The following is a 24,639-nucleotide window of genomic DNA, read 5'->3' on the forward strand; positions in this document are numbered from 1 at the left end:
AACATATATTTTATTTTGTATTATTCCAACATGAACGTTTATTATGATTTGGGTTCATTATATTTTAGATGTATTTACAGCTCAATCTTTTTTTTTTTTTAAATTGACACTAAACCCGAGGCATATAATAATTTTTTTCTTTTCCGAATACATTACTACTTATTAACAGAGCAGTTGATGGTAGCTGGGAAGCTTAATAATGCCATTATGCCTTTAAAATATAGTTGTTTAACATCTTATAATAATAAAATGTCTGCTTTATTGATGAATTATTTTATTGTTTATGGTAATTGTTGGTCTGTTCAAAGTAAAGAGTAAACCACTTCTCATTAAATGGAAGGGCTTTGAAGTACCAGTTGGAATTTCTGCTCTATCCATTAAAAAAACTTACTTTGCTATAGTAACTATATATATATTTCTTCCCCCATGCATATACATTTGGCTGTTTTTGATTAGTGTCAATCAATGGCACTGTGTGCAATTAAAAGTAATTTGATACAAAAAGGAGCTTAATGTATAAAATATTTAGTTACACTCAAAATGATATCCAGTTTATAGCAACTTTCTTTTTAGAAACGTTCAACAGTATGTAGGAGTGGTAGTCGGCTAATAGCCCACTTTGATATATTGAAGATGCACATTAAAAGTGATTAAAGGCTTAAGACAATGCTATTTACTGGATATCTAGTCCGGGAAACATTTTTCAAAGACAAGAAAGAAATGTCAAACTCAATTAGTTTTTTCTTGCTTTTTTCTACTTTCTTTCTTGTGTAACAAAATATTTTATTATTGTAAACATAATACAACAAAACATGAACAAACAGTTAAATCACTCACCATGACTTTATTCCTATGAACACATGTAGTGATTTCTATACAAATGACCAAAAACAACGACAACCAAGAATGGTAATCATAAAATCAGTCCTTAGGTCAAACAATTGGCTGTCTAAACAAAACAGTACAACTTGATCTTCATAATGTTCTGAAAAATAACGGGAAAATGTAAAGGATATAAGAAAAGCCATAAAAAAAAATTACTGCCGATTTTATTTCCCAGGACTATGATTCAACTCTTTATTTTATGAACGCAACATCAGGGATCTTGCCATCCGCCTGGAGAGAGAAAAAACAGCATTTCAGTGCTTGCTATAAAAAAGACCAGACACATGGAAAAACAGAGAGATGTACCATGAACCATTATATTACCTTTAACTGAGTGAAAACTTGCCCCGCTGCGTCGAAATTCCAGTTATTGTCTTGCAGACACCTTCAAAAGAGAATAGGTGTTAATATACGTTGAATTGAGTAAATCAAATGTAATTACATTGCAAACACTACATGCACATAAACAAGGATTACTTTTGGGACCATTCCAGGTTCATGCCAGACTTCTGCGAGAAGGCTGTGAGCATCTCCTGGTGCGGTGCAGTGAGGATGGGCACGGGGCTGGACGAGGGAGTGGGAGCGGGGGCGACGAAGGCTCTCCGGATCTCCTCTGTTGTGGCCATCCGGATGAACATCTGGTCGTTCACGATGCAAAGACTATGGCACAGAAAGAAACAAGTTGAACAAAAGAAAGATATCTCCTGGTGATGAAGTAAAGTGATTGCATGACTTGAGGCAACACAGCTGTATTTGTATAGCAGCTGCCAATCCTTTTGACAGTGTGTGCTTACATTAACTCAACTACAACACTAGATGGCAGCATCAATCCTTAAAAACAATCCAACTTTTAATTTTTCCACTGTAAAATAATCCTCAATGCAAATCCAAACTCCAGTCTTTGGATTCAAACTGGTAATAAACTGGGGTTTCTGTTTTTGTCACAAAAAGGGCAGAAAATAATATCTTGTATTTTATTGTTTTGCACATCATGTAACACAAAAGGTAATATCTTTCAACATCCAGGTGAAAAAAACCCCCCCAAAAAGGTAAGAAAATTCTCTGATAATACATTTTTAAGATGCATATAGGTGTAATATTCAGATCTCAGCAGGTTATTTTCGAAAAGATCCACAACTGTTGTTACTAAGTAAGTATTATGACCTTTCCTCAGGGAAATTGTGGATGACAACAGGAAGATGATACAAACCATTGGGAGCTCACTAAACTTACCCGTTATTCCCTGCTGGGACTGTGACGAAAACCCGGGAGAAAGCCATTGTCGACTCTCGGGATTTACCATCAACAGCAACTGAAGAAGAAAACACGAGACACTTTAGCAACAAATCAACATTACTCATCCTTACAGAGAAGAACAAAACATTTTTATTGTACAATGCATTGTCTTTTTATGCTGCTGCAACCCAAATTGGCATCAATAAAGTACCATCTTATCTTATAAATATGATGACTGTACAACTTACCTTCTTTGAAGACTCCGCTCACTGTGAATGATAATAGTGTGTTCTGCAAATGGGAAACATATTTGCAGGTTTAGTAGATACATGACTCCCAGTGAGAGGATAAGGTTAATGACAAGTACTTGCTGAGTCTGACAGAACAAACATGATCTCACCGTGAAGGTGTTTACGTCGACATTAAAAGAGGCAATGTCGTGCTGAGTTTTGGGCAACTCGTTGAGGAAAGCCACCACGTTCAGTCGTGTATGCTTCAGAAGTCGAAACCGAACCGCTAAAAGAGGCAAGATTCAGAGAAAGAAACAAGGAGGAATCTCAAATCACAGAAATATTCATTCTCAACCAATTCAGAGACCAAGTTAACAGCTCAATAGATAAACTCACTGGTGTCTTTGATCCTCTTCAGGTTTCGAGTGTCTTTGTGATACTCCCCAAGGCTGCTCCTAAAACCAGGAAGACAGGGACAGATGGAATACATGTGAATACTTCAGTGACCCATGTAGAGGTGTCATCGGGAGGAAATGAGAAGCACATGAATGTTGGAGGAAAGACAAAATAATGTAAACAAAAGATCTATCTAAATTTCAACTTGAGAAACAAAGTAAAACATTACATTTATACATCGATATGTTATTGGTGTTGCCACATGTATACAGAAGTTTGTGTCTTTGGGTGTGTTTGTACCTGGAGGGGTTCTGGGTGGAGTACGGTGTTGTGAGGGGATAACGATGCTCCATCATGGTAGGCATCCAAGAGTGACTGTCTGTCCCCGGAGTCATATATACTGTAGTACCTGCAACACATGACATATCTCTTGACTTTGTTTTATGTCCTCTCCTGTAGGTCCCCGTCTTAACCAAACACTATTTTCTGGAACAGGCCCGGCTGTTGTGAGAAGATTGTTTACATACAAAAAGTTAAAACTCACTGTTGCAAGAAGCGAAGGATGAGGACCTTGATATCATCAGAGCCAAAACAGCTGCCCTGGGTTGTCAAAAAAGAAAGAAAAGGTCAGCTACATAAAGGACATATTGATTGTTTTGAAACCCGAAAAGAGATGTTGAAGAGGTTCAGGAAAGATATACAAGTAATCACAAGATAAAAAACAAGAAACCTTGCAGGGGGGGATAGTTGTGGGGGTTTCCACATCAAATCCAATGGGAGCAGGGAGGTCATGACCATCCTATTGAAATAAACCACACATGAATAAAGACACATGAGAGAAATTAGCTTATCCCAATTTGTTATTGTCTTCTAAATTTGTAACTATAAATGCAACTACAAAATAAAATGGTTTACAGTATTCCTTATATCAACACCAATCAATGGGTATTTAAAACATTTGTAAAACGACATGCAAATTCAAGCAAAATCCTTGGTTTGAAAACACAACAGTTTAAATTAAGTACTTTTCTAACTTCAAGTGTTTGAACAATCCCTGATTTAATTTAGCAACTTTAAAAAGCGAATGTGTTTCAGAAAATGTATTGCACATTTCGCAACCATCGCAATTAATTGCTGGTTAAATACTGCAGGACAGTTCCTAAAATATCTCATCGTGTTATGAATGTAGAACATGACCGGCATTATTCAAGTGAAGTGAGGAGATAACGTGTTGACTTACGAGTTTGAGAAGCCGGGGGGAAACCTCTGCCGCCACAGCACTGGTAACAGAACAAAAATTAAGAGAAGGTTACGATCAGAACTACATGACACACAAATAAAATCATGCTCATTACTGAACGTTAAGCACTGTCACTCACACCTGCTGACCAATTTAATGTCATTTGTTCCTCAACTTATGTCATTAGGCTGACACTGTCAAAAAACATTTGAGAGAACACATTATGTATAGATGCATATGTAACTAAAGCCAGTGGGATTTAATCTTTACAAGTAATGATGGACTATTATTTGCACTCTAATCATTCCTACTGAGTTTCATGCTACAAGAATGATCCCACCCCCCCAAGTGTACTTACCAGTTGGTATACTCATCCTCTCCCCCAATATGGAGATATACACAGATTCTGACATAGGGAAGCAATACAAGCAAACTTTTCTAAGAGCGCACACACACACACACACACCACACAACAAACAGGCAGAGACCCATGGTCTACCAGACTGCACAGGAACCAGCATCCTTTTTGTATTAGTAAAATAAGAAGTTGGGCATTGCTGGGAGAGAGGTGGTTACCACCAGTGTTGGGTTCCCTCCCCCCAAACTCTGGCAGTGTACGGGAGCAGATGAGTCTACGCCACGAAAAACAAAAACAACTCTGGGGAAAAATATATAAATTTAAAAAATTCACACAAACACTGCACAAACTGGTCTAAAATGAATTCTAATAAGTATCCATTAAGACTCTGTTGGTGTCTAAGCCATTGATTATCAGCAGGGAAAGTCAACCTGAGAACAGAGCTGAACAAAAAGGACAGTGGGCTTCAGAGTGAGCTGAACGCAGCAGGCCCACCACTCATCCTGGTTTCTTCCCCTGCTGCACACACAAAGCAGCTACACATCTCATAGACCAGGGCTATTCAATTGGCGGCCCGCGGGCCAAATCCGGCCCGGGGTGATATTTACTGGCCCTTTGAGTATAATGTTAAAAAGTATCACATTTATTTATTTATTTTTTGGGCCAGAGTGCCTTTATTCCAGAGAGGGTGTTAAATTGAGATAGAGGGGAAGACATTGCCTGAAAACTTCTGCGGGCTCGGGTTTCGAACCCACCCTACTCGCTACTGTAGTGACAAACTCCTGTCATTTATTGCATCTCTGCGTGAATGATTTGATCATTTCACCTAAATTAAATCAAATTAAATGATGTTGATGGTTAAATTAGATTCACATGTAGGCCTACTGAGTATGAACTTGACATTTAGATCTATAAAGGCCTTGGGGCTATGTTGTTTGATTTCATTAAAACACAATATATGCACTCCACTATGCTGTTGTAGTATTTACTGTATCTGAAGCTCTTAATAGGATTGCTCATATTTCAAGCCATCTTTTTTCCCGGCCCCCTTGCTTTGGATCATTTTCATCAACCGCCCCATTCCAAACTAATTGAATAGCGCTGTCATAGACCATCAATTCTGTGGGTGATGGTGTTTATGCTACGAACAAGGACAAGACTTTATGTTGCAAGCTTGATTTTGGTCAACACCTCGGGTTACAGAGGGACTTGGAGGTCATTAAACATTTGGACTGGAGAGATAATTCTCTGCTCGGCTTCTCCTGCTTTATATTTGAGCTTTTCTGTACTGGTCACAGTCATCACAAAGAGGAAGAGGAACTCTTTCTTTACTGGACAAACTGGAACTCAATTTCCAGTTCAGAACACGTCAGTCAGGGGCCTTATCGAAGGCTTCATTCTCTGAACAGCAGAGGGTTTCAGGCCAAAAGAGACCAACTTAGTCGGAGACAGACTGCTTTCTCTCTTTGGCCCATTCTTGGTCATTCATAATGACACGCATCCCCCTCCGCCTCAGCCCAACAGCTTTTTCTGTAACGCCCCGTCTTCTTAATTCTTATTCTTGCGTTTTCATTCAGTCAGAGTTCACAGGGGCTGAGGCCGAGTAATCGTGACTGTGCCTGCCTTAGGTCGTCCCGGGATTTTGATGGTGGGATCTTACCCGTCATGAGCTATCCAGCCTTCCATACTCGCCTGATACAGTGGGCCGCGTGGGCAAAGGGTGCTAAAAGGGGAGGGGAACTCATCATTTGTGGCTTTTTCTCGGTTTCATTCACTGTCAACTGTAGATTGCCCTCTCTTCATTAAAAATAACCTACAATGTTTTACAGTACTGCTCAAGAGATTGCTGTGGAATCATATTTTTTAAAGCAGTTCACAGAACATTTTATTAAAAAAGGTTGTCAAGCTGAAGGTGTTTTTTATATCATTTAAGTGCTTCTTCTTAGAGTTGTATATCTTTAGCAGTGCAAAGGTGTTTTTACAGCAGTATATTGGATAACGAAACCAGGATGTCAGGAGGGGAGAGCTGGGTACAGCATCACTGAGAACCATAAAAGGGATCAAAGCTTGAAAGTTTGTCCTACAGAGAAGCTGACAGAGAAAAGATGGCTGTTAATACTGGAGAGTTTAAGAACAAGAAAACAACGTAGAAGTTGTTTTGTGATTAGAGGTCTTCTCAGCAACTTTTGGAGGCAAAAAAAAGGTTTGGTTAGTTTAAGGGGGGGGGGGGGGAATGCTAATCACAAATTGGAAGGAGCATGTAAAAAAAAAAAAACACAAAAAAATCATCTAAACGGATTAAGAATGAATGCAGGTTTCATTTCTCGTTTCACTTTCGCCACAGGAATAAAGTGAGTTAATGGTAAAGGTTAGCAGGCTCTGATTAGTCCTCAGAATCCTCGATTGTTAGATTACGGTTTCAGTAATTGTTCAGGCACCTCAGACTCGCTTACAAAGGCTTGCTTGATATTTTGTAGATGCTGCTGCATATTTTTGTCATTCAGGAAAGACTCCCAGACACCCTCACTTGCACGCCCCGTCAGATTACTGTGTCACCTTCATAAATCTTCTGCCCTCAACCCCCAAAATTGCTGACTGACCTAATGTATGAGGCCTGATCCTTGAAGAAGTCGCACAGGGGGTTCCTGTTTAGCCACAGCTCCACCAGCTTCAAGCCTTTCACCTTGTCCAGCTCCCGGTCTGTCTTCAACTGGAGGAGCACACAGTAACAGAACAAGTTAGCATTAGATGGAAATTTAAAACGTAAGGTCAGGTTTAGGGTCTGGTTTTAATTATCTCGATCAACAGTGGCCAATTTCACCTCATTGTGGGAAAGGTTGAGGGTCTTCAGATTAGGTGCCTTGGAAACCAAATCTGTGAGTTCATCCAGTTTGTGAATACGGTTGTTACTCAGGTTCAAGCCCGTCAGCTGACAAGAGACAGAGAGACTTGGATAAGCACATTCAGTTTCCCCCATCACTTTATCAAAAAGCAGCTACCATCAGCACCTTTGTTAGGGCAACGGCAAATAGTTTGTTGCTTTTTTCCACCACAAAGTGTGTTTATTTTACCTCCGGGATGTTTTCTTTAATGATATTGATGACAGCTTCCATGTTCGTCTTCCTATTCAAGATGACTTCAATGTTCTGAGAAACCAGGTCTGTCACACAAAAATAAAATTGGCAACAAAATACTCAGCAAATATTTGAAAATAATTTCATTGACATTCAGGTCCTTGAGCTCTGCAAGGTTACATTTAAATCACCAGATTGGCTGCACCATCTTTGCATTTTCAAAACATGTCAAACCACACACATTTTACTGACATCACAGGAAAACTAGAGCCCTGTATAGCACACTTTTTTGTATGTAAAATTATAAATCATATATGTTGAATACTATAATGTAAAGTTATTTTTTAACAGTCCCACCTGTATAGGAACTTGTAACAACTTGTCTAGTATAGATTGTAAGTATCGGCTTGAATATGTGTTTAATCTTTTCATTAATATATATATAAATTAATACATGGGATTTGTGTGTAAAAATTGTTGACAGAGTAACGTTTTTACCAGGGTCTGTACGGATGTTGTTTAAGTCCAGTGCTTGCTGGGAGCCATCAAAACGTTTTGCCATGCATTGCTGTGAAACATAAAAAAGAAAAAATGTGAGAGGCCTTATCTCAACACAAAAATATTCGTCACAATGAATATAAACGTCCTTCAATAGAGTGGTGCAGTGACGAGTCCTAAAACCCGGAAGTGAGTTAGCATTTTACCACTACCGGTTCCCTCGTCTCAGAGTCAATGGGATTTCTCCATAGGATTTTGAAAAATAGCTCGAAATAAGGTCTGTGTTTGACACAAAGTGAAGAGACGGATCACGTTTTGTTCTACGACATTAAATACATCAGCAGTGACCCCACTGGTGATTTTTGAAGAGTTTACGTGTCTGAAAAACGATGGTTGTTAACAAGTGGCTGAATAGGACTACAGAAGTTGTCGAGGACGTTGTATGTCATTACGCCGAACACGTAAACACTCCCGCTAAGTTTGTTTACCCTGTTCTGCTTGAAAGCAAGTACCCACCTCCTGCAAACTGTTAAAACAAACGCTTCAACTTGTACAATTTTGAATCTGTATTTTTGAATATCGATCTTAAGTTGGCGTGACGTTGAAGCAGCGACCCTGCTGTAGTTTGTTTATAGCATAACGTTAGCATTTAGCTTCTGGCGATTAGATTTATGATTTGAAAATTATAAAAGTAGGGTAGACATGTGGAGATTATCCGGCTGAACAAAACGTGCATTAAACTAACAGGTTCGTTTTCCACAGACCTTATTTCGAACTATTTTCCAAAATCCTATGGAGAAATCCCATTACTTTTTTGTCGAGGGAACCCATGCACAGCTTATTTCCGGATAATACGTCATCCCCTGCACCACCCCATATGTTTTGATTGGGGCACAGAATGAGGGAATCTACAAAAGAAACAAACAAGCGCCTTCAGAGATGTTGTTACTTCCTCCAGCTCACCTTCAGATGCTCCAAGTGTTCAGGCTTCAGATCAGACTGGAGGCAGGATGGTGGTGCGCTGGGGTTGACATGAACTTCCACCTTTAAAAGAAACAAACATTATGTAACATAATTTAACCATAATCTAATGATGCAACGAGAAGATTGTTCATTAAGATACAAACTTTAAAAGTGCGTGTGTGTGAGAGAGTTCCGTTATTAACACAACATACCTTATATCCATCCGTGTCTGTGATCTTGTGAGTACATTTGTGCAAAGCATTGGCAGTAGAGGAATCATCCACATAAAAATGGGCCCTGGTATGGTCAACATGGTACTGGACAGAGTGGGGTAGGAGAACTAATTACATTTTAAACATACAAAGAACGGTAATTTTCCAAAATAACACATAGCCTTTCTTGAAATGTGTAAATAATGTCATATTAATAAAAGCATTGCTGAACCTCACCTGTACTGGTGTGTAGGGAACCGTACAGATGTTCTGAAGAGCTGGCAATAACCATTTCTTGTCATATTTCTTTCCATGTGGTATCTGACAAACAGACAAGGCGATAATAAGGTCTTATTAAACAGGTTTTGAGTCAGAAGCATGGATGGCCAGTTGAAACTGTTATAATACCCACCGTTACTTTATACCAGCCTGAACGGCTTTTGCCTCCGTTGTTGCCTCCACCTCCACCTCGGCCTCTGCCTCCCCCTCTCCCACCGCCTACTCTGCCTTGTGGCCTGTCTCTGTCAAAGCGTCCGTCTCCTCCTTTCCGACCGGGTCTTCCATATGGGGTGCTAAAGACAAAACAAGACGATACATTGAAACATTTCTCCTTTAGTCAGGGTCCACCATTGGAACAATTGTGTTTACACCCAATGCTTTTCACCTATCCTAGAGGGTTAACACTTATTTAGAATCCAATTGTTACCTCATAAAACATCAAAGAAAAGCCGTTGTTCTGTTTTATGACTGCTTTTACACTACTAGCAACCAAACTGACAACCAAAGAACACGTCCCGACGGAACGTCAGCTCACGTCTCCTGCGTCTTGGCCATGTTTCGCACTGGAACACACCGCAAAGACTTCAGCCGACGGCCAAGTTGCACGTACGAACTGCGCATGCGTGAGTTGCAATAACTTTCCTTACCAGCAGGCGGCGGTAGTGTGTATTCGTCATTCAAAAGAGGCAACAACCGGAAGACAGACTTGCTTGATACACAGAGAAAAGAAGAAACAGACTGCGTGATATAAACAAACAACAATAGCGTGTGTGTTCCATTTTCACTCTACAGCGAGAAGCTCGTGGGGCTTTCCCGAACCTGTGGTCGAAAGCTGGAGTTAAATGAAATCTCAGATTTGCCTTAATAGTTTGTTTGGGTCCCTCACTTCCGTTTCACTTCTCATGCACTGATTCGCTAGCTGAACAGCCAATCAATCAGAGTGATTTATTTGGCCGACGGCCCCCCCGATTCAACATGTCGAATCGGCGGCGGAAGGTGTCGGCACGGCCGAAAAGACACGACGGTGCAGTACACACCAATCGGAGTAGGGCGACACGACGCTCATCGACGGCCCGACATCTATCGACGCCGATAAATCGGCTTGGTGTAAAAGAGGCTTTACAGGCTCCAAGACCTATATGATTGTATATATACACAGTGGGGCAAAAAAGTATTTAGTCAGCCACCAATCATGCAAGTTCTCCCACTTAAAAAGATGAGGCCTGTAATTTTCTTCAACTATGAAAGACAGAATGAGGGGAAAGAATCCAGGAAATCACATTGTAGGATTTTTAATGAATTAATTGGTAAATTCCTCGGTAAAATAAGTATTTGGTCACCTATAAACAAACAAGATTTCTGGCTCTCACAGACCTGTAACTTCTTCTTTAAGAGCCTCCTCTGTCCTCCACTTGTTAACTGTATTAATGGCACCTGTTTGAACTTGTTATCAGTATAAAAGACACCTGTCCACAACCTCAAATAGTCACACTCCAAACTCCACTATGGCCAAGACCAAAGAGCTGTCAAAGGACACCAGAAACAAAATTATAGACCTGCACCAGGCTGGGAAGACTGAATCTGCAATAGGTAAGGAGCTTGGTGTGAAGAAATCAACTGTGGGAGCAATTATTAGAAAATGGAAGACATACAAGACCACTGATAATCTCCCTCGATCTGGGGCTCCACGCAGATCTCACCCCGTGGGGTCAAAATGATCACAAGAACGGTGAGCAAAAATCCCAGAACCACACGGGGGGACCTAGTCAATGACCTGCAGAGAGCTGGGACCAAAGTAACGAAGGCTACCATCAGTAACACACTACGCCGCCAGGGACTCAAATCCTGCAGTGCCAGACGTGTCCCCCCTGCTTAGCAGTACATGTCCAGGCCCGTCTGAAGTTTGCTAGAGAGCATTTAGATGATCCAGAAGAGGATTGGGAGAATGTCATATGGTCAGATGAAACCAAAATATAACTTTTTGGTAAAAAACTCAACTAGACGTGTTTGGAGGAGAAAGAATGCTGAGTTGCATCCAAAGAACACCATACCTACTGTGAAACATGGGGGTGGAAACATCATGCTTTGGGTCTGTTTTTCTGCAAAGGGACCAGGACGACTGATCCGTGTAAAGGAAGTGACAACCTCCTTCCCTCAGCAAGGGCATTGAAGATGAAACGTGGCTGGGTCTTTCAGCATGACAATGATCACAAACACACCGCCCGGGCAACGAAGGAGTGGCTTCGTAAGAAGCATTTCAAGGTCCTGTAGTGGCCTAGCCAGTCTCCAGATCTCAACCCCATAGAAAATCTTGGAAGGGAGTTGAAAGTCCGTGTTGCCCAGCGACAGCCCCAAACATCACTGCTCTAGAGGAGATCTGCATGGAGGAATGGGCCAAAATACCAGCAACAGTGTGTGAAAACCTGTGAAGACTTACAGAAAAACGTTTGACCTCTGTCCTTTGCCAACAAAGGGTATATAACAAAGTATTGAGATGAATTTTTGTTATTGACCAAATACTTATTTTCCACCATAATTTCAAATAATTCTTTAAAAATCAGACAGGATTTTCTGGATTTTTTTTCTCATTTTGTCTCTCATAGTTGAGGTATACCTAGGATGAAAATTACAGGCCCTCTCATCTTTTTAAGTGGGAGAACTTGCACAATTGGTGGCTGACTAAATACTTTTTTTGCCCCACTGTACATACATATACAGGGCCGGTTCTAGACAATTTGATAGCCTAGGCGAGATTTAGCTGGCGCCCCCCCCTCCCCCCCTATAGAATATATAGAGATTAAATGAAAAATCTCTACAAAAGACAAATACACTACAAAAACAGAAACTTATTGACATACACAAAAAGGCTTCAAATGTATATCAGTATTGTATGAACATGTTTAAATTTGGGGGGGGACATCACCTCCTCTAGGGGGGTGATGTCCCCCCCCCAAATTCTGTACATACATACATACATACATACATACATACATACATACATACATACATACATACATATCTGAGGACAATGTTAAACTACCATACACACTGGGTCAGTCAGTTGGTCACCCTCACTTACAATCTGTTTTGAGAGCTGTTGTCCTGAGAGCTGTCACTCATAGTTACATCTACGTCAGTATCCTCAAACCGAGATCGTGGCCCAGGACCCCCGAAGTCTCCAGAGTGGCTTCCCCGTTGGCGGACCCTGCGGGACCCTTCATATGACCGACCCTTGTGGGAGCCTCTTCCTTTGCGGCTGCGAAACTGTGGTCCGGTTCTGTCATCATGCTCTAAAAAAAGTGAACAGAGTTCAAATATCAGTTATATTTTTAATTAAAATATCTCTCCCGGAACATACACAATAACTAAATAATAACTAATCAAAATGATATCATACCAAATGTTTAACATTTTAAATAATCCACTATGATGAGACAATGGAAGTGAATGTAGGGAGCCATAATTGCTCATTCTGCTTGCAGTGTGAGTGAAGTATAACCTGCACAGCTCACATATCTCATGTCTCAGAAAGAAAAACATTCATTTTTGACCTACATATTTACATTCGTTCAAAGACTATAAGCTATGCTTTGGTATAATAATAATAATATATAGTTATGGGTAAATATTTGTATCTATTAGGGTAACATTATTAGATCTCGAGGGTTAGCCTAACATATAAGTTACCTCCAACTACCATGCAACCAGTGCTCCTGACCTCCCTCCTCACCATAAAACTCCCCTCGGTCTGAAGAGAAACGGCACAAGTAGCACAGAAGATGCGTGGTTAATGGTCAAGGTAAACAGGTCTTTACCGTTGTAGTAGTTCCTCCTTCAGCCATATTTCTGGAACCGTGTTAGATCAACAACACAAAACGACAGCACTTGGTGTAAAAACAAATAGTGGCACGGCTTTGATTATCTCTTTGGAGAACCACAAACACAAGGCTGTGAAATAAGTAGTTTCAGAGGAGACACAATGGCGAGCACGGCGTGTCTGAGTGCTAACTAGCATGTGGCTATGCTAGCTAGCTTCTCCTTCTGTCTGTTCGTTGACGGGAAGACAGCGGAAATACAACGCTTTTTCTCTTCCGGGGCAAGAACATAGCGCGGTGACTTTAAACAAACAACTATTTAATTTGAGGTCGAAAGCTTAACACATTCACAAAAACTAAACGCATCACAATATAACCTTTAAGCATGGCTAACATTAGCTTTGATATGAGTGGTTAGCTCCAGCTGCTGTAGTGTTACTGTGAAACCTACGTGGAAAAGTTCGGTCCAGTGAACGCAGAGCCATAATGAGGGATGTCCAACAACGTTGTTAAACACTAGACGACATTAAATAAACTCCAATGCTATATTAAATGTCCCCATGTTGTTCCACGGACACACGGACGAAAGCCGAGCAGCATTCAGCCCAGGGTTTGCCCGTTGACCGTTATGGTAACCAACGTAGAAATGATAACAATAAAGTCAACAAACAGCATGTTCGTGTATTTGTGAATCTAGGGAGCCGCTCATTCTGCTTGTGGTGTAACCATATAAATGTGTGAAGTATAACCTGCACATCTCAAATAAATATTGTCTCAGGGAGATAAATCCATACCTTTATAGACATAATCATTAACTGTTTTCAAATTATTCTGTTCAAAGACCAAAAGCGAGTGTTTGGTATTATTTTAATAATAAAAAAGAAAATCTTATTGATTAAGTTCTGGCTACATACTTTTGTCTGTGTATAAGGTAGATCTCGAGGTTGAGCGTGAGATATAATTATACCTTCAAATACCATTTATTGTGTTATATTTAACATTCATTTCATATCAACGTTTTGATATATTGTTGTATTTAATTATCTCCTACTATGTCAATGTTATGCACCAATACACAAAAGTAAATTCATTTATTTAAAATGTATGATTCTGCTATCTATTACTTCTCATTATAAACATACAGGTACTACATTCATGTTGACATCTGTTTTGTATCTGTGTATATAAAATATGTCAAATGTTTTAAGTATTGCATATACACGCACTACAACCATGTTTTAAATTCAGCCTACCACAAATGTTTGTTTTCATTTATTTTTGTATTTATGATTATATTTGTAATCTTAATCTTGAATAAACAGGAAATCAGTCATGCGTTGTTCAAGTAAAGAAGTTAAATGTTTGATCTACTATAAGAAACCTAACATTTGTAAAAAAAAAAATGCATTATTTTTCATCAGAAAATGTATGTGATTAAGTGAATCATTTACATTTAAAAAAGTCAGCTCCCACAGTGAGCCATTGCCATTTTCAACCGGCTTCAGTGGTGACCTTTTTCGTGATTTATCAATCTAACAGTACTTGTAAGGCCGACAATGTTCAGGGTCTGCCCATAGACTATATATATATGAGTCTGCCACTCACTGGTGTAGGGACACTTTGACAGGGCCAATTTAACTTTATTTATTTGTAAATGTTCAACTAGTAAACCATGCCATCCCCGTCAGATGTATCCCTATCGATATATCTATTTTGACTCCCATAATTACTCGAATTTACCCCAAAGAAAAACTACAAGGCCTTGGATGTAACCTTGGATGTAATCAACCAAACTTACTGTCATCCAAAACACGTGTCACTACGGCCAGGTTTGGGTAGCTTCTCTCGGATAAATGCACACGATCCATCCGGGAGAAATCTCCAGGCCTAGTCTTCAGGAACATGTTAAAAAAAGGAAAGCATTTAAAAAGAAAAATATCCACGTGGCCTGTCCCTTGTGTACAACTTCACCCGGTCAGATGAGCGGTAAAGTTGTTAAGCTAGCTTAGCTGTTAGCTTAGCACGGCACTCTGCTGCATTTACAGACACTACCAAACAATATTTCCCGATCAATCTCTTCTAACGCGGTAATAAATATAATATAGATGTTATGGGCTAAATTTGTCCCTGCCTGCAGTCCCTGCTGGTATCGGCCTGACTGTACCGCTAAATTGTATCCAGCACGAACCAAATCAATGGCGCCACCTGGTGCTCACTTTGGACCCGAATGGATCACATCACGTGGGTGTTACGGCTCTTTTTAATGAGCCGGATCACTTGACTCGGTAAATCAATGAGATCCGGATCCTGCGGCTCCAAAACGGCTTTTCTTTTAGTATCAGTTCTGGAGTTTATGTTTTAGTTAGATTTAGCAAGGTTTTGTGGTGTGATTGAATCGAGTACACATGTATCTCCAAATTCATTTAATCTAATCATACTAAATATTGTTATTAGGTAGCCTACCATTCCTTTATGTTTTTATACTAATCTGATTGTCTGCAAATACATTGAAATATTCATTAATATTGATACTTAAAGAGTGGGATATGTCACCCATGTATAGATAAACTATATGTTTAGTACTTTAATTTATTTTAATGTATTTGTATGTTTTATTTTACAATTGCATATCGGAAACATATTACTCTACACCAGTGGTTCTCAAAGTGGGGGGGCGCCCCCCCCCCCCCCCCAGGGGGGCGCAGAGGCATGCCAGGGGGGGCACGAGAGACCAGGAGGAAAAATGGTTAAAACAAAATAAAAAATCATAATTTTAAAAATGATTGATTCGAAAATATTATGATGCAGTACAGTACTATTACGTGTTGAGAGATGTATCCATAGATCTCTTCATTTTGCTCTCAAAGTGCACCAGATTGATGCATTTAACTTCAATATTTAAAAATGAAATCTTCCCGGGGGAGCTTGCCCCGGGACCCCCCTATGTGAGGTCCACACACCACCTATAAAAATAGCACTTTACCCCTGCTTACACCTATATGCCGTAAACTGATGATCGAGCCTTCATTGTAACAGTCGCGGGTACACTGTGTATATGCGTGGGGAATGTTGCAGTAGAAAATTCCACTGTAGCGACCGGTACATTAATGGGAAACCCTAAATGTTTGAGCACCCTCTATGAAACGTCAAGCTACCTGAGCTACTGAGCCTGACTATTTGTGTTGGGGGGGCCCCGACTTTTTTTTTCTCCAAAGGGGGGGCCTGACCAGAAAAGTTTGAGAACCACTCTACACAAGTGGGACCCAATGTAAAGAAACATGTTCACCTATGTGTATTAATTATGACCAACCAGAGCAGTATGAGATCAGTTTGTTTTAGGGCACCCTGTCTATGGGTCAGTGAGGGACAAAGGCATGCAAATGGTTAGCTCTGTCGAATATAACAAAGGATGGCTTTGAACAGATTTCCTTTATTTCATTTTAGGCTGCATATCCTTCCACTCCCTGACGCCCTCAGGTTGAGGTAACCCCATCAGATCATTGTATTTGCTCGGGCATTCTGAGTTGGCCGGATACACATTGGTCCCGGCTTCAGGCAGCTGGCCTCTTAAATCTCCCCCTGAGTCTGCTGCCAGGTCTGGGCTTTGTGCCACTATTGTGGTCTCAGTGTCTCTACGTCCTGGAACATGCCCGTCCGCTCATCTGTTCTCGGACACATTCAGAGAGGGCTTCTCACTTTGTATTCACTGCCTCATACATATGATATAGGCTACCTATTATAGTTGCAGAATAAAGTCATAGAAGACAATTTCCCATGTGTGGGAGCAAACCTACACCATGCATGAGTAAAACGATTATATCTGTATATGGTAAATACTTTTTATATCTTGGTTTTTCCCCACCCATGTTGATTCCACATGATCAGGGGACGTGCACAGGTACGGGCTAATGTTGCCCGGGCAACGGCCCTTTTGAACTTTTTGGCTGACCTGCCCCTCTGGAGAGAGCGAACGTCTTTTTGTTCCGTTGTGGCCGAATAAACATGATAAGCCCACAATTAGTATTGAAGAGTCTCGCTGCGATAAAACACCTTGTCAGCGCTGTCATCTGCCAGTCACGTGACTTTGTTTACAATCTGACAGCTGAAAGCAAAGGAAAGCCCTCCGAGTCCGGTCCGGCCTCATATGGCTATGTGATCAATCTGTCCCCGGAAATGTTCCCGTTTTTAAATATGCTTAAATTGATTTTGAGTGTTCTCATGGCATGAGTATAGGGGACAAACCAGGGACTTTACTTCCTCTTGACACCGTCGGCTATTACAAAAAAAACACCTAAATATACTTGTTATTGTGTTTCTGTCTTTCTGTGTCTTTTCATCTGCTCCGTAAACTCCCTCTCTCTCTTTTCTTGATTGCCCTCTCTCACATACGGGAGAACACTTCACTGTCCCGCTTCATTGTTGGATTTCTGCCATGTCTCTACTTTAGTTTGACAATCTCTGTTATTAAGTTATAGAATACTAAATACATAAGTAATTAGATACCTTACCGTATGCGCTCATAATGAATGATAAGAATAAGAATAATGCGTATTGAACTGGTTTAATCAATTAGTGATTTTATTTAAGGCACAGCAGTTACAATGGTCAAACTACATTAAAACAGAATTGTCCGCATTTTATCTTTAATAGTTACTAACATTAGATATGTTAATGAGATATGGACCGCAAACAATTTTTTCCCCTGGTTTTCATTTTTAATTTTTTTATAAAAAGTTCTTACGTTTTCAGGGGGGTCGGGGGGCGGCCCTTTTTCTAGTTTAGAGCAATAGCCCCTCCAAATGTCTGTGCACGTCCCTGCACATGATTATACGTTTTTGTCTCATTCTATCAATCATCACAGATTAAGCATGTTAACTTGGGTCTATTCGATAAATCATTTGAAGTCCTTTTTTCAGCCTCTCAAATATGAAGAGTTCCTGCTTTTCTTTGTTTTATATTGTATAACTAAATATCTATAAACTGACTAATCAAGACGTTTAACACCATGATTTTGATCTTTGAGAAACTGGGATATACACTTTTTGTTTACCAAAATGTGAATTGATTAATCTATAAAATTGTTAGCAGGTTACTCAATGAGTTAATCAATAGTAATCAATAATAACAACAGTTGTTTGTTGCAGCTTTAGTTATATTGAAAAAGACCGGATAGTGTCATGATTTGTTCATTTCGATTAGCTTGGACTGTCTTATATGTCTAATATAAGTTAAATTAAATTAACCATAAGTATGTCTTTTTTGTACGCCTTTAAGAGGAAAAATAAACATTTTAGCTGCATGATATGAAGGCTAAATAATTAAAATGCTTAAATAAAGCAAAATCTTCTTGTTTATCAATGCATTTAGTATTTATTTTTGTTGACAGTATTTGGTCCTTTACAAATATTAAAAAAGGAAACAAAAACGGAGAAAAAGTATTTAAACACTGTCTCTAGTTTTACGGTACATGCCAGATGTACAATTGCAAGTCAACCACATTACATTTCTATTGATGTTATCTAAATAATACACTGTCAGTCCTCTTCCCCTGCCTTTGAGGAAGATCCCCCCATAAACAAATCCTCCCCTGCTGTGCGTCTTCCAGATAGAGAATCTAACGATGCAACAGTTCAAAGTGTAACAGCAGTGATGTATCCATCTGATCCTGAATATAAGTGTTTTTTAGTGGGAGTTGGTCACCCCCACATCTCTCAGTGTACTTCATGCAACACTCTGCTCTTCTCCGCAGCTGTCCTCCTGCTGAGAAGAGGCCACACTGATGGCCTGGCTCAGAGAAGCGATGAGGGACGTCAGACCGATGAGGTAGCCGTCTTCCCGGCTCCCCTCGGCCCACGGGATGTTGTGTCGGAGCTCGAGCCTGTCAGGCAAAGGGGTCGTCTTCCCAAAGTCTATCATCCACACGCTGGCCTTGCTGCTGTGGTCGTGGACAAAGAGGAGCGAGCTGCCAATCACCTGATCAGGTCAAACAGATAAATCATTTATTTATTTAACGATGTAATAAGAAGATGGACCCCCTTGAGACTTCAGATATCTTGTTTTCAAGGAGCCTCAGGCACTTAACATCGAGGTTAACAAATGTTTAAACAACTGATAATAAACAAATTAAATTGTATCATCAGCATAGAAAAATCAACAAGGACATACACAAGGACACTGCCTTAACCCTGTTTTACAAAATGATAGCTTGAAAAAGATGAACATGATAGAAACACATTATGTATATAATAAAGGTAAATAACATCAAAATGAAAACAAGTTGGTTGACTATAAACAAGCAAAGAAGATTAAGAAAGCGTTGATTCAGATCCATTTTTATCAATTTAATTTGATTTAAGGCGGAAATTAAAATTATACTAATTGTCTCAAAACCAACCTCATGGCTCCTGAAAAACAGTGAATTCTTCAGGGCTTCGCTCAGGGCCAGAAGTCTGGAGTGGTACGCTTTCTGAGTGCACACATGGGCAGAGGTGAGATTTAGCAGACACAGATACTACATCACAGGGTAAAGGATTAACGTAAAAAAGGAAACGTAAATTGGGAGGAATAGGATTTTACAACTACAAACAACATAATAGAGGTCAAGAAGCGACACTGAAAATGTAACTAGTGTTTAACGGACAGCCAGCCAGCCAGCCAGCCAGCCAGCCAGCCAGCCAGCCAGCCAGCCAGCCAGCCAGCCAGCCAGCCAGCCAGCCAGCCAGCCAGCCAGCCAGCAGCCAGCCAGCCAGCCAGCCAGCCAGCCAGCCAGCCAGCCAGCCAGCCAGCCAGCCAGCCAGCCAGCCAGCCAGCCAGCCAGCCAGCCAGCCAGCCAGCCAGCCAGCCAGCCAGCCAGCCAGCCAGCCAGCCAGCCAGCCAGCCAGCCAGCCAGCCAGCCAGCCAGCCAGCCAGCCAGCCAGCCAGCCAGCCAGCCAGCCAGCCAGCCAGCCAGCCAGCCAGCCAGCCAGCCAGCCAGCCAGCCAGCCAGCCAGCCAGCCAGCCAGCCAGCCAGCCAGCCAGCCAGACAGACAGCCAGACAGCCAGCCAGACAGACAGACAGACAGCCAGACAGACAGACAGACAGACAGACAGACAGACAGACAGACAGACAGACAGACAGACAGACAGACAGACAGACAGACAGACAGACAGACAGACAGACAGACAGACAGACAGACAGACAGACAGACAGACAGACAGACAGACAAAACTGACCAGGATATCCAGCTGACTCCGGGTGAAGTAGAGCATTGCCTCAGTGACCTTAGCTAAAGTCAGAATTTTCCTAAAATCCCTTTGGACACTGCCATCCTCCATCTGAGTCACACAGAAAATAAACACAGCAGCACAGACATGTCACTTGATAAGAACAATCAGGTAAATGGCAATTTTTTCATAAATAGTCCTGCTGTGATGCCTTTTACCCCTACCATGACGCCCTCTATCCTGAAACCCAGCGTGGACGTAGAGCTGGTTGTATCCCTCCACTGAAGGTACCGACTCTTGGTCACCGCTTTCTGTTCGTGTTCTTCCACTGATGGAGCGGAAGGGTCTACTTTCACCATCTTCTGGTACATGTCACTCCGTAGAGTGGCCTTAGTCTGGGTTTTTGCCACCTCCTCCTCCTGGTATGTCCTGAGAAATAAACTGTAATGTATTTAAAAACACACTGCTTTGCTTTTACCACTCAGACCCTCATTTGATCTTAACTAACTATTTTCTACAACATCGAATTAAATACCTGCAAGACCGTTGTGGTCACCAATGAGCAACTTTACCAGGCATAAGAACATGGGCCTAAAATGTCACTGGTAGACATGTACCAATAAGAAAGAGAATGTATTACGACCAGGAGATGCTAAGCACCTCCCTGCGAAGAGACACAAATGTCTACAAGGGGCAAACCTAGACAGACACAAAAAAAACTACAAAACCAATGCAAAGCATATCAAAATCTGCTCCTAGATGAGATGGTAGTGCCTTTTCCATGTCTCGCTGTCTATTCTATAATTTCGTCCATGTAGTCGCTGCTGGTCAAAATAAATATTACTCTCTAGCCTACCTGACTCCCATCTTGCAGTCCATGATGACAGGTCTCCTCAGGCCGCTCAGCAGGTCCTCCAGGCGGATGTAGCAGTGCTCCCCTCTGGTGACGCAGCCGTGGTACTGCGGGACGAAGGGTCTCAGCGCATCTATCATCAGGGAGTCCAGACACTTTGCCTCCACTTCACAGTACAGTTTCAACACCTCCCCTCCCTCACTCAGCTGGAAGTTACCTGGTGATGACAGTACCAAGGGAAGCTATCCACATGTGTTTAATAAAACAAGAAGGCCGATATCATCATTTGTTGTGTTTTTTCCTTTTTTAACTTGAGCAAACCTTCTTATTAGATGAGAAACCTTTACTCAGAGATGGTTGACATGATTCAATGTGTTGGTGTATGGTGGATGAACTATGACAAAGTCTGTTAAAATAGCAGCAGTGATGTATGCACAGTGAGATAACCATCACAGCATGAATCTACACCATTTAAGTGCATTTAAGTGGTCTGATCGCTCTCATATTTATCTCTAAACTTAAACAGTAGTTTCTGAGTGCCTGCATGTGTCTGTTTTGGATGAACATGCCTTGATGTCCAGCCAGCTGGACCCAGGAGCCCTGCCGCCGCAGAGACCAGTGCATCATGGTCAGGTAGGTCTTCCAGGAGCGGCTCTGAGGCCCAAAAGAAGAGCAGATTATGTTTAAGTCTTCATGCAAGGCCAACAGGTAGACAAGCCTTTTCTAGTATGATTAGATCTTTGGCAAGGCCACAGGGGTAAAGAACACAGAGAAACACATCCCCCTGCAGGCAGTTCAGAGTTCATCTAAACCTGAACATCTGCATGCAAGTTGAAAGGCTCCAGGCTGAACCAGGAACTTGATTTAGTGAGGAGACAGTGGGCTATAAAAACAATCAGGGTTTGGCTATATAATTATTAAAAATAATTACCTAAAATCAGCCCTGATTTGAGACAAATTACAATTAGATTCAAGTCACATTGTAAAGGATAAGGTTATGTATCATAACTTAGTACTTTTTTATGTAACATTAAGCTGTTATTTTGTATTTATGTATAGAAGGACCATGCATACAAAAACATTAATCTCAGCAAAGAGAAGAGATGCAATATGCCAGATTATAGCTAATAGCTAATTTCCATCTGTGGTCCTCAGGCAGGTTCACTGTCTGTGGCTCTTTCCTGCTGTAACGATGCAAATGTCCCCTCTGTGGGACTAATAAAGGTATTCTGATTCTGATAACCTGATCACATCTTTAATTCCAGTTTTACAATATGGTCATTTTGATTTGTATAGGCAGCCTATATGCTGTATCAAATAGGTGACAACCAAAGGTCTACACGCAGGTCTACCTCAAAGCAGATATTTTGATTTGTCGTAGTAGTAAATATACAGGTCAATAATGGCTATGTTATATTTATTTTGTCCCAGGAAGATATGACGGTGACCCAGCATGAACAATAGCAGCACCTTGAAACTGAAGCAGCCTTAATTTCTGGAACCATCACTCATTTAATTATTTACACCTTTTGTAACTGTGACCATTTAAATAACTGAAAGCTCACTGTATGGTACAAACACCTATAAAGTCCTTTGTGCCCGTCTAAAAGTGTTAGCGCAGTGTCTGTCTGTGTGTTTGGCTTTTACCAACAGCGCATACCTCAACAGTTATGATCTGTTTTGTATATACACAAAGCAGCTGCCACCAGGCACACCAAAGAAAAACTAAATGAACAAGGGAAGCAAAGGTAGACCAGAGCATGCTTAGTGGAGTCCCTTTCACACAATGTCTACATTATATGCTATGTATGCTTAGTTCACCTTCTTATGTAGTGCTCTTTTATTTAGTCGAGGCTTACTATGTACAACAATGCAAAATACTGAGAAGATCTACTCCCTCCTCCTACTCCCACTGCCCGCTTCCCTCTACTGTCCTATCTACAGCAGCCAGAGTCAGGCATGCAAACACCATTCAAATCCGACTTTGTCAAAGTCCTCTTTCAAGCCGATGCAAATCAGCAGGACCACAGGTGTGAATGACAGTTGAGAAATGTAGTTGTATTAAGCCATCGCCATGGAAAGTGCATAGACTGGGCTAGCATATGCAAGACAACGTGTGAAACTGCATCTCACCTTCCTGAAGGCCCTCCTCTTTGAGCCAACATCCTCTCCTTCACTGAAGACCTCATCGCTCTCTGCTGAGGAGAAGTTGATGGAGGAGCTGGAGGAGGTGGAGGAGGAGGAGTGCAGAAGCTTGGAGAGGATTGGATGTGCGGAGGACCACTGATGTGTTGTGGAGCCCTCTTTGATTCCTATCAGCTCCTCTGCCTCTCCATCCCTCCTCTCTTGGGTCTCCCCGCTCCCCTCGTTCTCCCCCTCTGACGATGTCTTCCTCTCTTCATCCACTTCTTCAATCTCAAAACTACAGTTTCTACCTCTGCAGTGTTGCCACTCGCTGTTTGTGCCCCCTTCCATCCCCTTATCCTCACACTCGCTCTTCTCTTCCACTCTTCTATTCCCACTCCACCTCTCCAATCCATCTGTATCTTCACCGCGGCCCCCCACCCTTTCCTTCCTCCTCATCCTCCATTGTTCCTTTACTTCATCCCTTGCGCATCTTGGGATCAATTCAATGTTTCTTTCTGTGCCTTGACAGACCTCATTCCTGTCTTCCCTCATCACATCGCTCGACTGACTGAGCTCATCGTCTCCATCCCCGTCTTCTCCGAGTCCCCCAATGCACTGATTGTAAGGGGGGAAGCTCTTTGTGGACTGGAGTCTGGGTCTGGATCTCACTTTGACCCTCCTGCAGCTACTGGAAGTCCCTTCTCTAATTGTCAGATGTTGGTACGTCTTATCTGAAGAAAAGTCAGTATCCATTGTTGGATTGTTCTCCGTCTCCATCTCCATCCCCTCCATGTAGTTATCATCCATCATCACATCCATCTCACAGTCCAGTGTGAGAGCGTAGGTGTGCGCCACTACTCCATGAACACATGCATGTGCTTATACAAAAACAGGGAAATGTTTACAAAAGATACACAGTTTTGAATGTGTTTGAGGAAATTCATTTACAAGTCTAAACTCCAGTTTAACACCTCCACAGTAATATTTCTAAGCTTTCTTCAAATTACACAAATGGAAATATAGAACTACAAATGATTGCATGTGGATAACTTACCTTACCTGTGTCTGCCACCTGTTAGAAAGCACTGTGACCGTCAGTGAGCTACATCTCTCTCTCATTCTCACTGGTGGTGCAAAGTTTTGCATGCAGTGGCGTCATTAAGTTTCCAAAGCTTCAAGAGGACATCCAGGATCGACACTACGTCAGATAGCAGGATGGAAATACTATAACATGTCCGCCAATAATGAGAGTGCACTTTGTGTGTTAACT

At 41.3% G+C, this 24,639-nt stretch overlaps 2 protein-coding genes across 2 annotated transcripts; both read right to left on the reverse strand.

Moving 5' to 3' along the window:
* Positions 1-737: 737 nt before the first annotated feature.
* Positions 738-15,069, reverse strand: zgc:153681 (uncharacterized protein LOC751719 homolog). The gene is given in 24 exon segments (XM_034211899.1): positions 738-1,116; positions 1,210-1,270; positions 1,363-1,545; positions 2,119-2,197; positions 2,370-2,412; positions 2,522-2,637; positions 2,748-2,806; positions 3,048-3,082; positions 3,084-3,156; positions 3,292-3,347; positions 3,478-3,546; positions 3,988-4,027; positions 6,946-7,055; positions 7,167-7,274; positions 7,417-7,505; positions 7,918-7,987; positions 8,881-8,961; positions 9,093-9,197; positions 9,330-9,413; positions 9,505-9,664; positions 12,451-12,661; positions 13,059-13,113; positions 14,407-14,411; positions 14,985-15,069. Coding segments are annotated over 24 exon segments (2,001 nt in total). The 5' UTR covers positions 15,055-15,069; the 3' UTR covers positions 738-1,077.
* Positions 15,070-18,647: 3,578 nt separating this feature from the next.
* si:ch73-22a13.3 (inositol-trisphosphate 3-kinase A) lies at positions 18,648-24,440 on the reverse strand. The gene is made up of 8 exons (XM_034211903.1): positions 24,429-24,440; positions 23,376-24,247; positions 21,812-21,896; positions 21,246-21,459; positions 20,614-20,818; positions 20,399-20,500; positions 19,581-19,652; positions 18,648-19,159 (listed from the first exon to the last, which is right to left on the reverse strand). Exons 2-8 carry the CDS (start codon positions 24,186-24,188, stop codon positions 18,908-18,910), a joined length of 1,743 nt encoding a protein of 580 aa, XP_034067794.1. The 5' UTR covers positions 24,189-24,247; positions 24,429-24,440; the 3' UTR covers positions 18,648-18,907.
* Positions 24,441-24,639: the final 199 nt, after the last annotated feature.

The sequence above is a fragment of the Gymnodraco acuticeps genome, unplaced genomic scaffold (genome assembly GCF_902827175.1).
Source record: "Gymnodraco acuticeps unplaced genomic scaffold, fGymAcu1.1, whole genome shotgun sequence".
In the NCBI taxonomy this organism is placed as follows: domain Eukaryota; kingdom Metazoa; phylum Chordata; class Actinopteri; order Perciformes; family Bathydraconidae; genus Gymnodraco; species Gymnodraco acuticeps.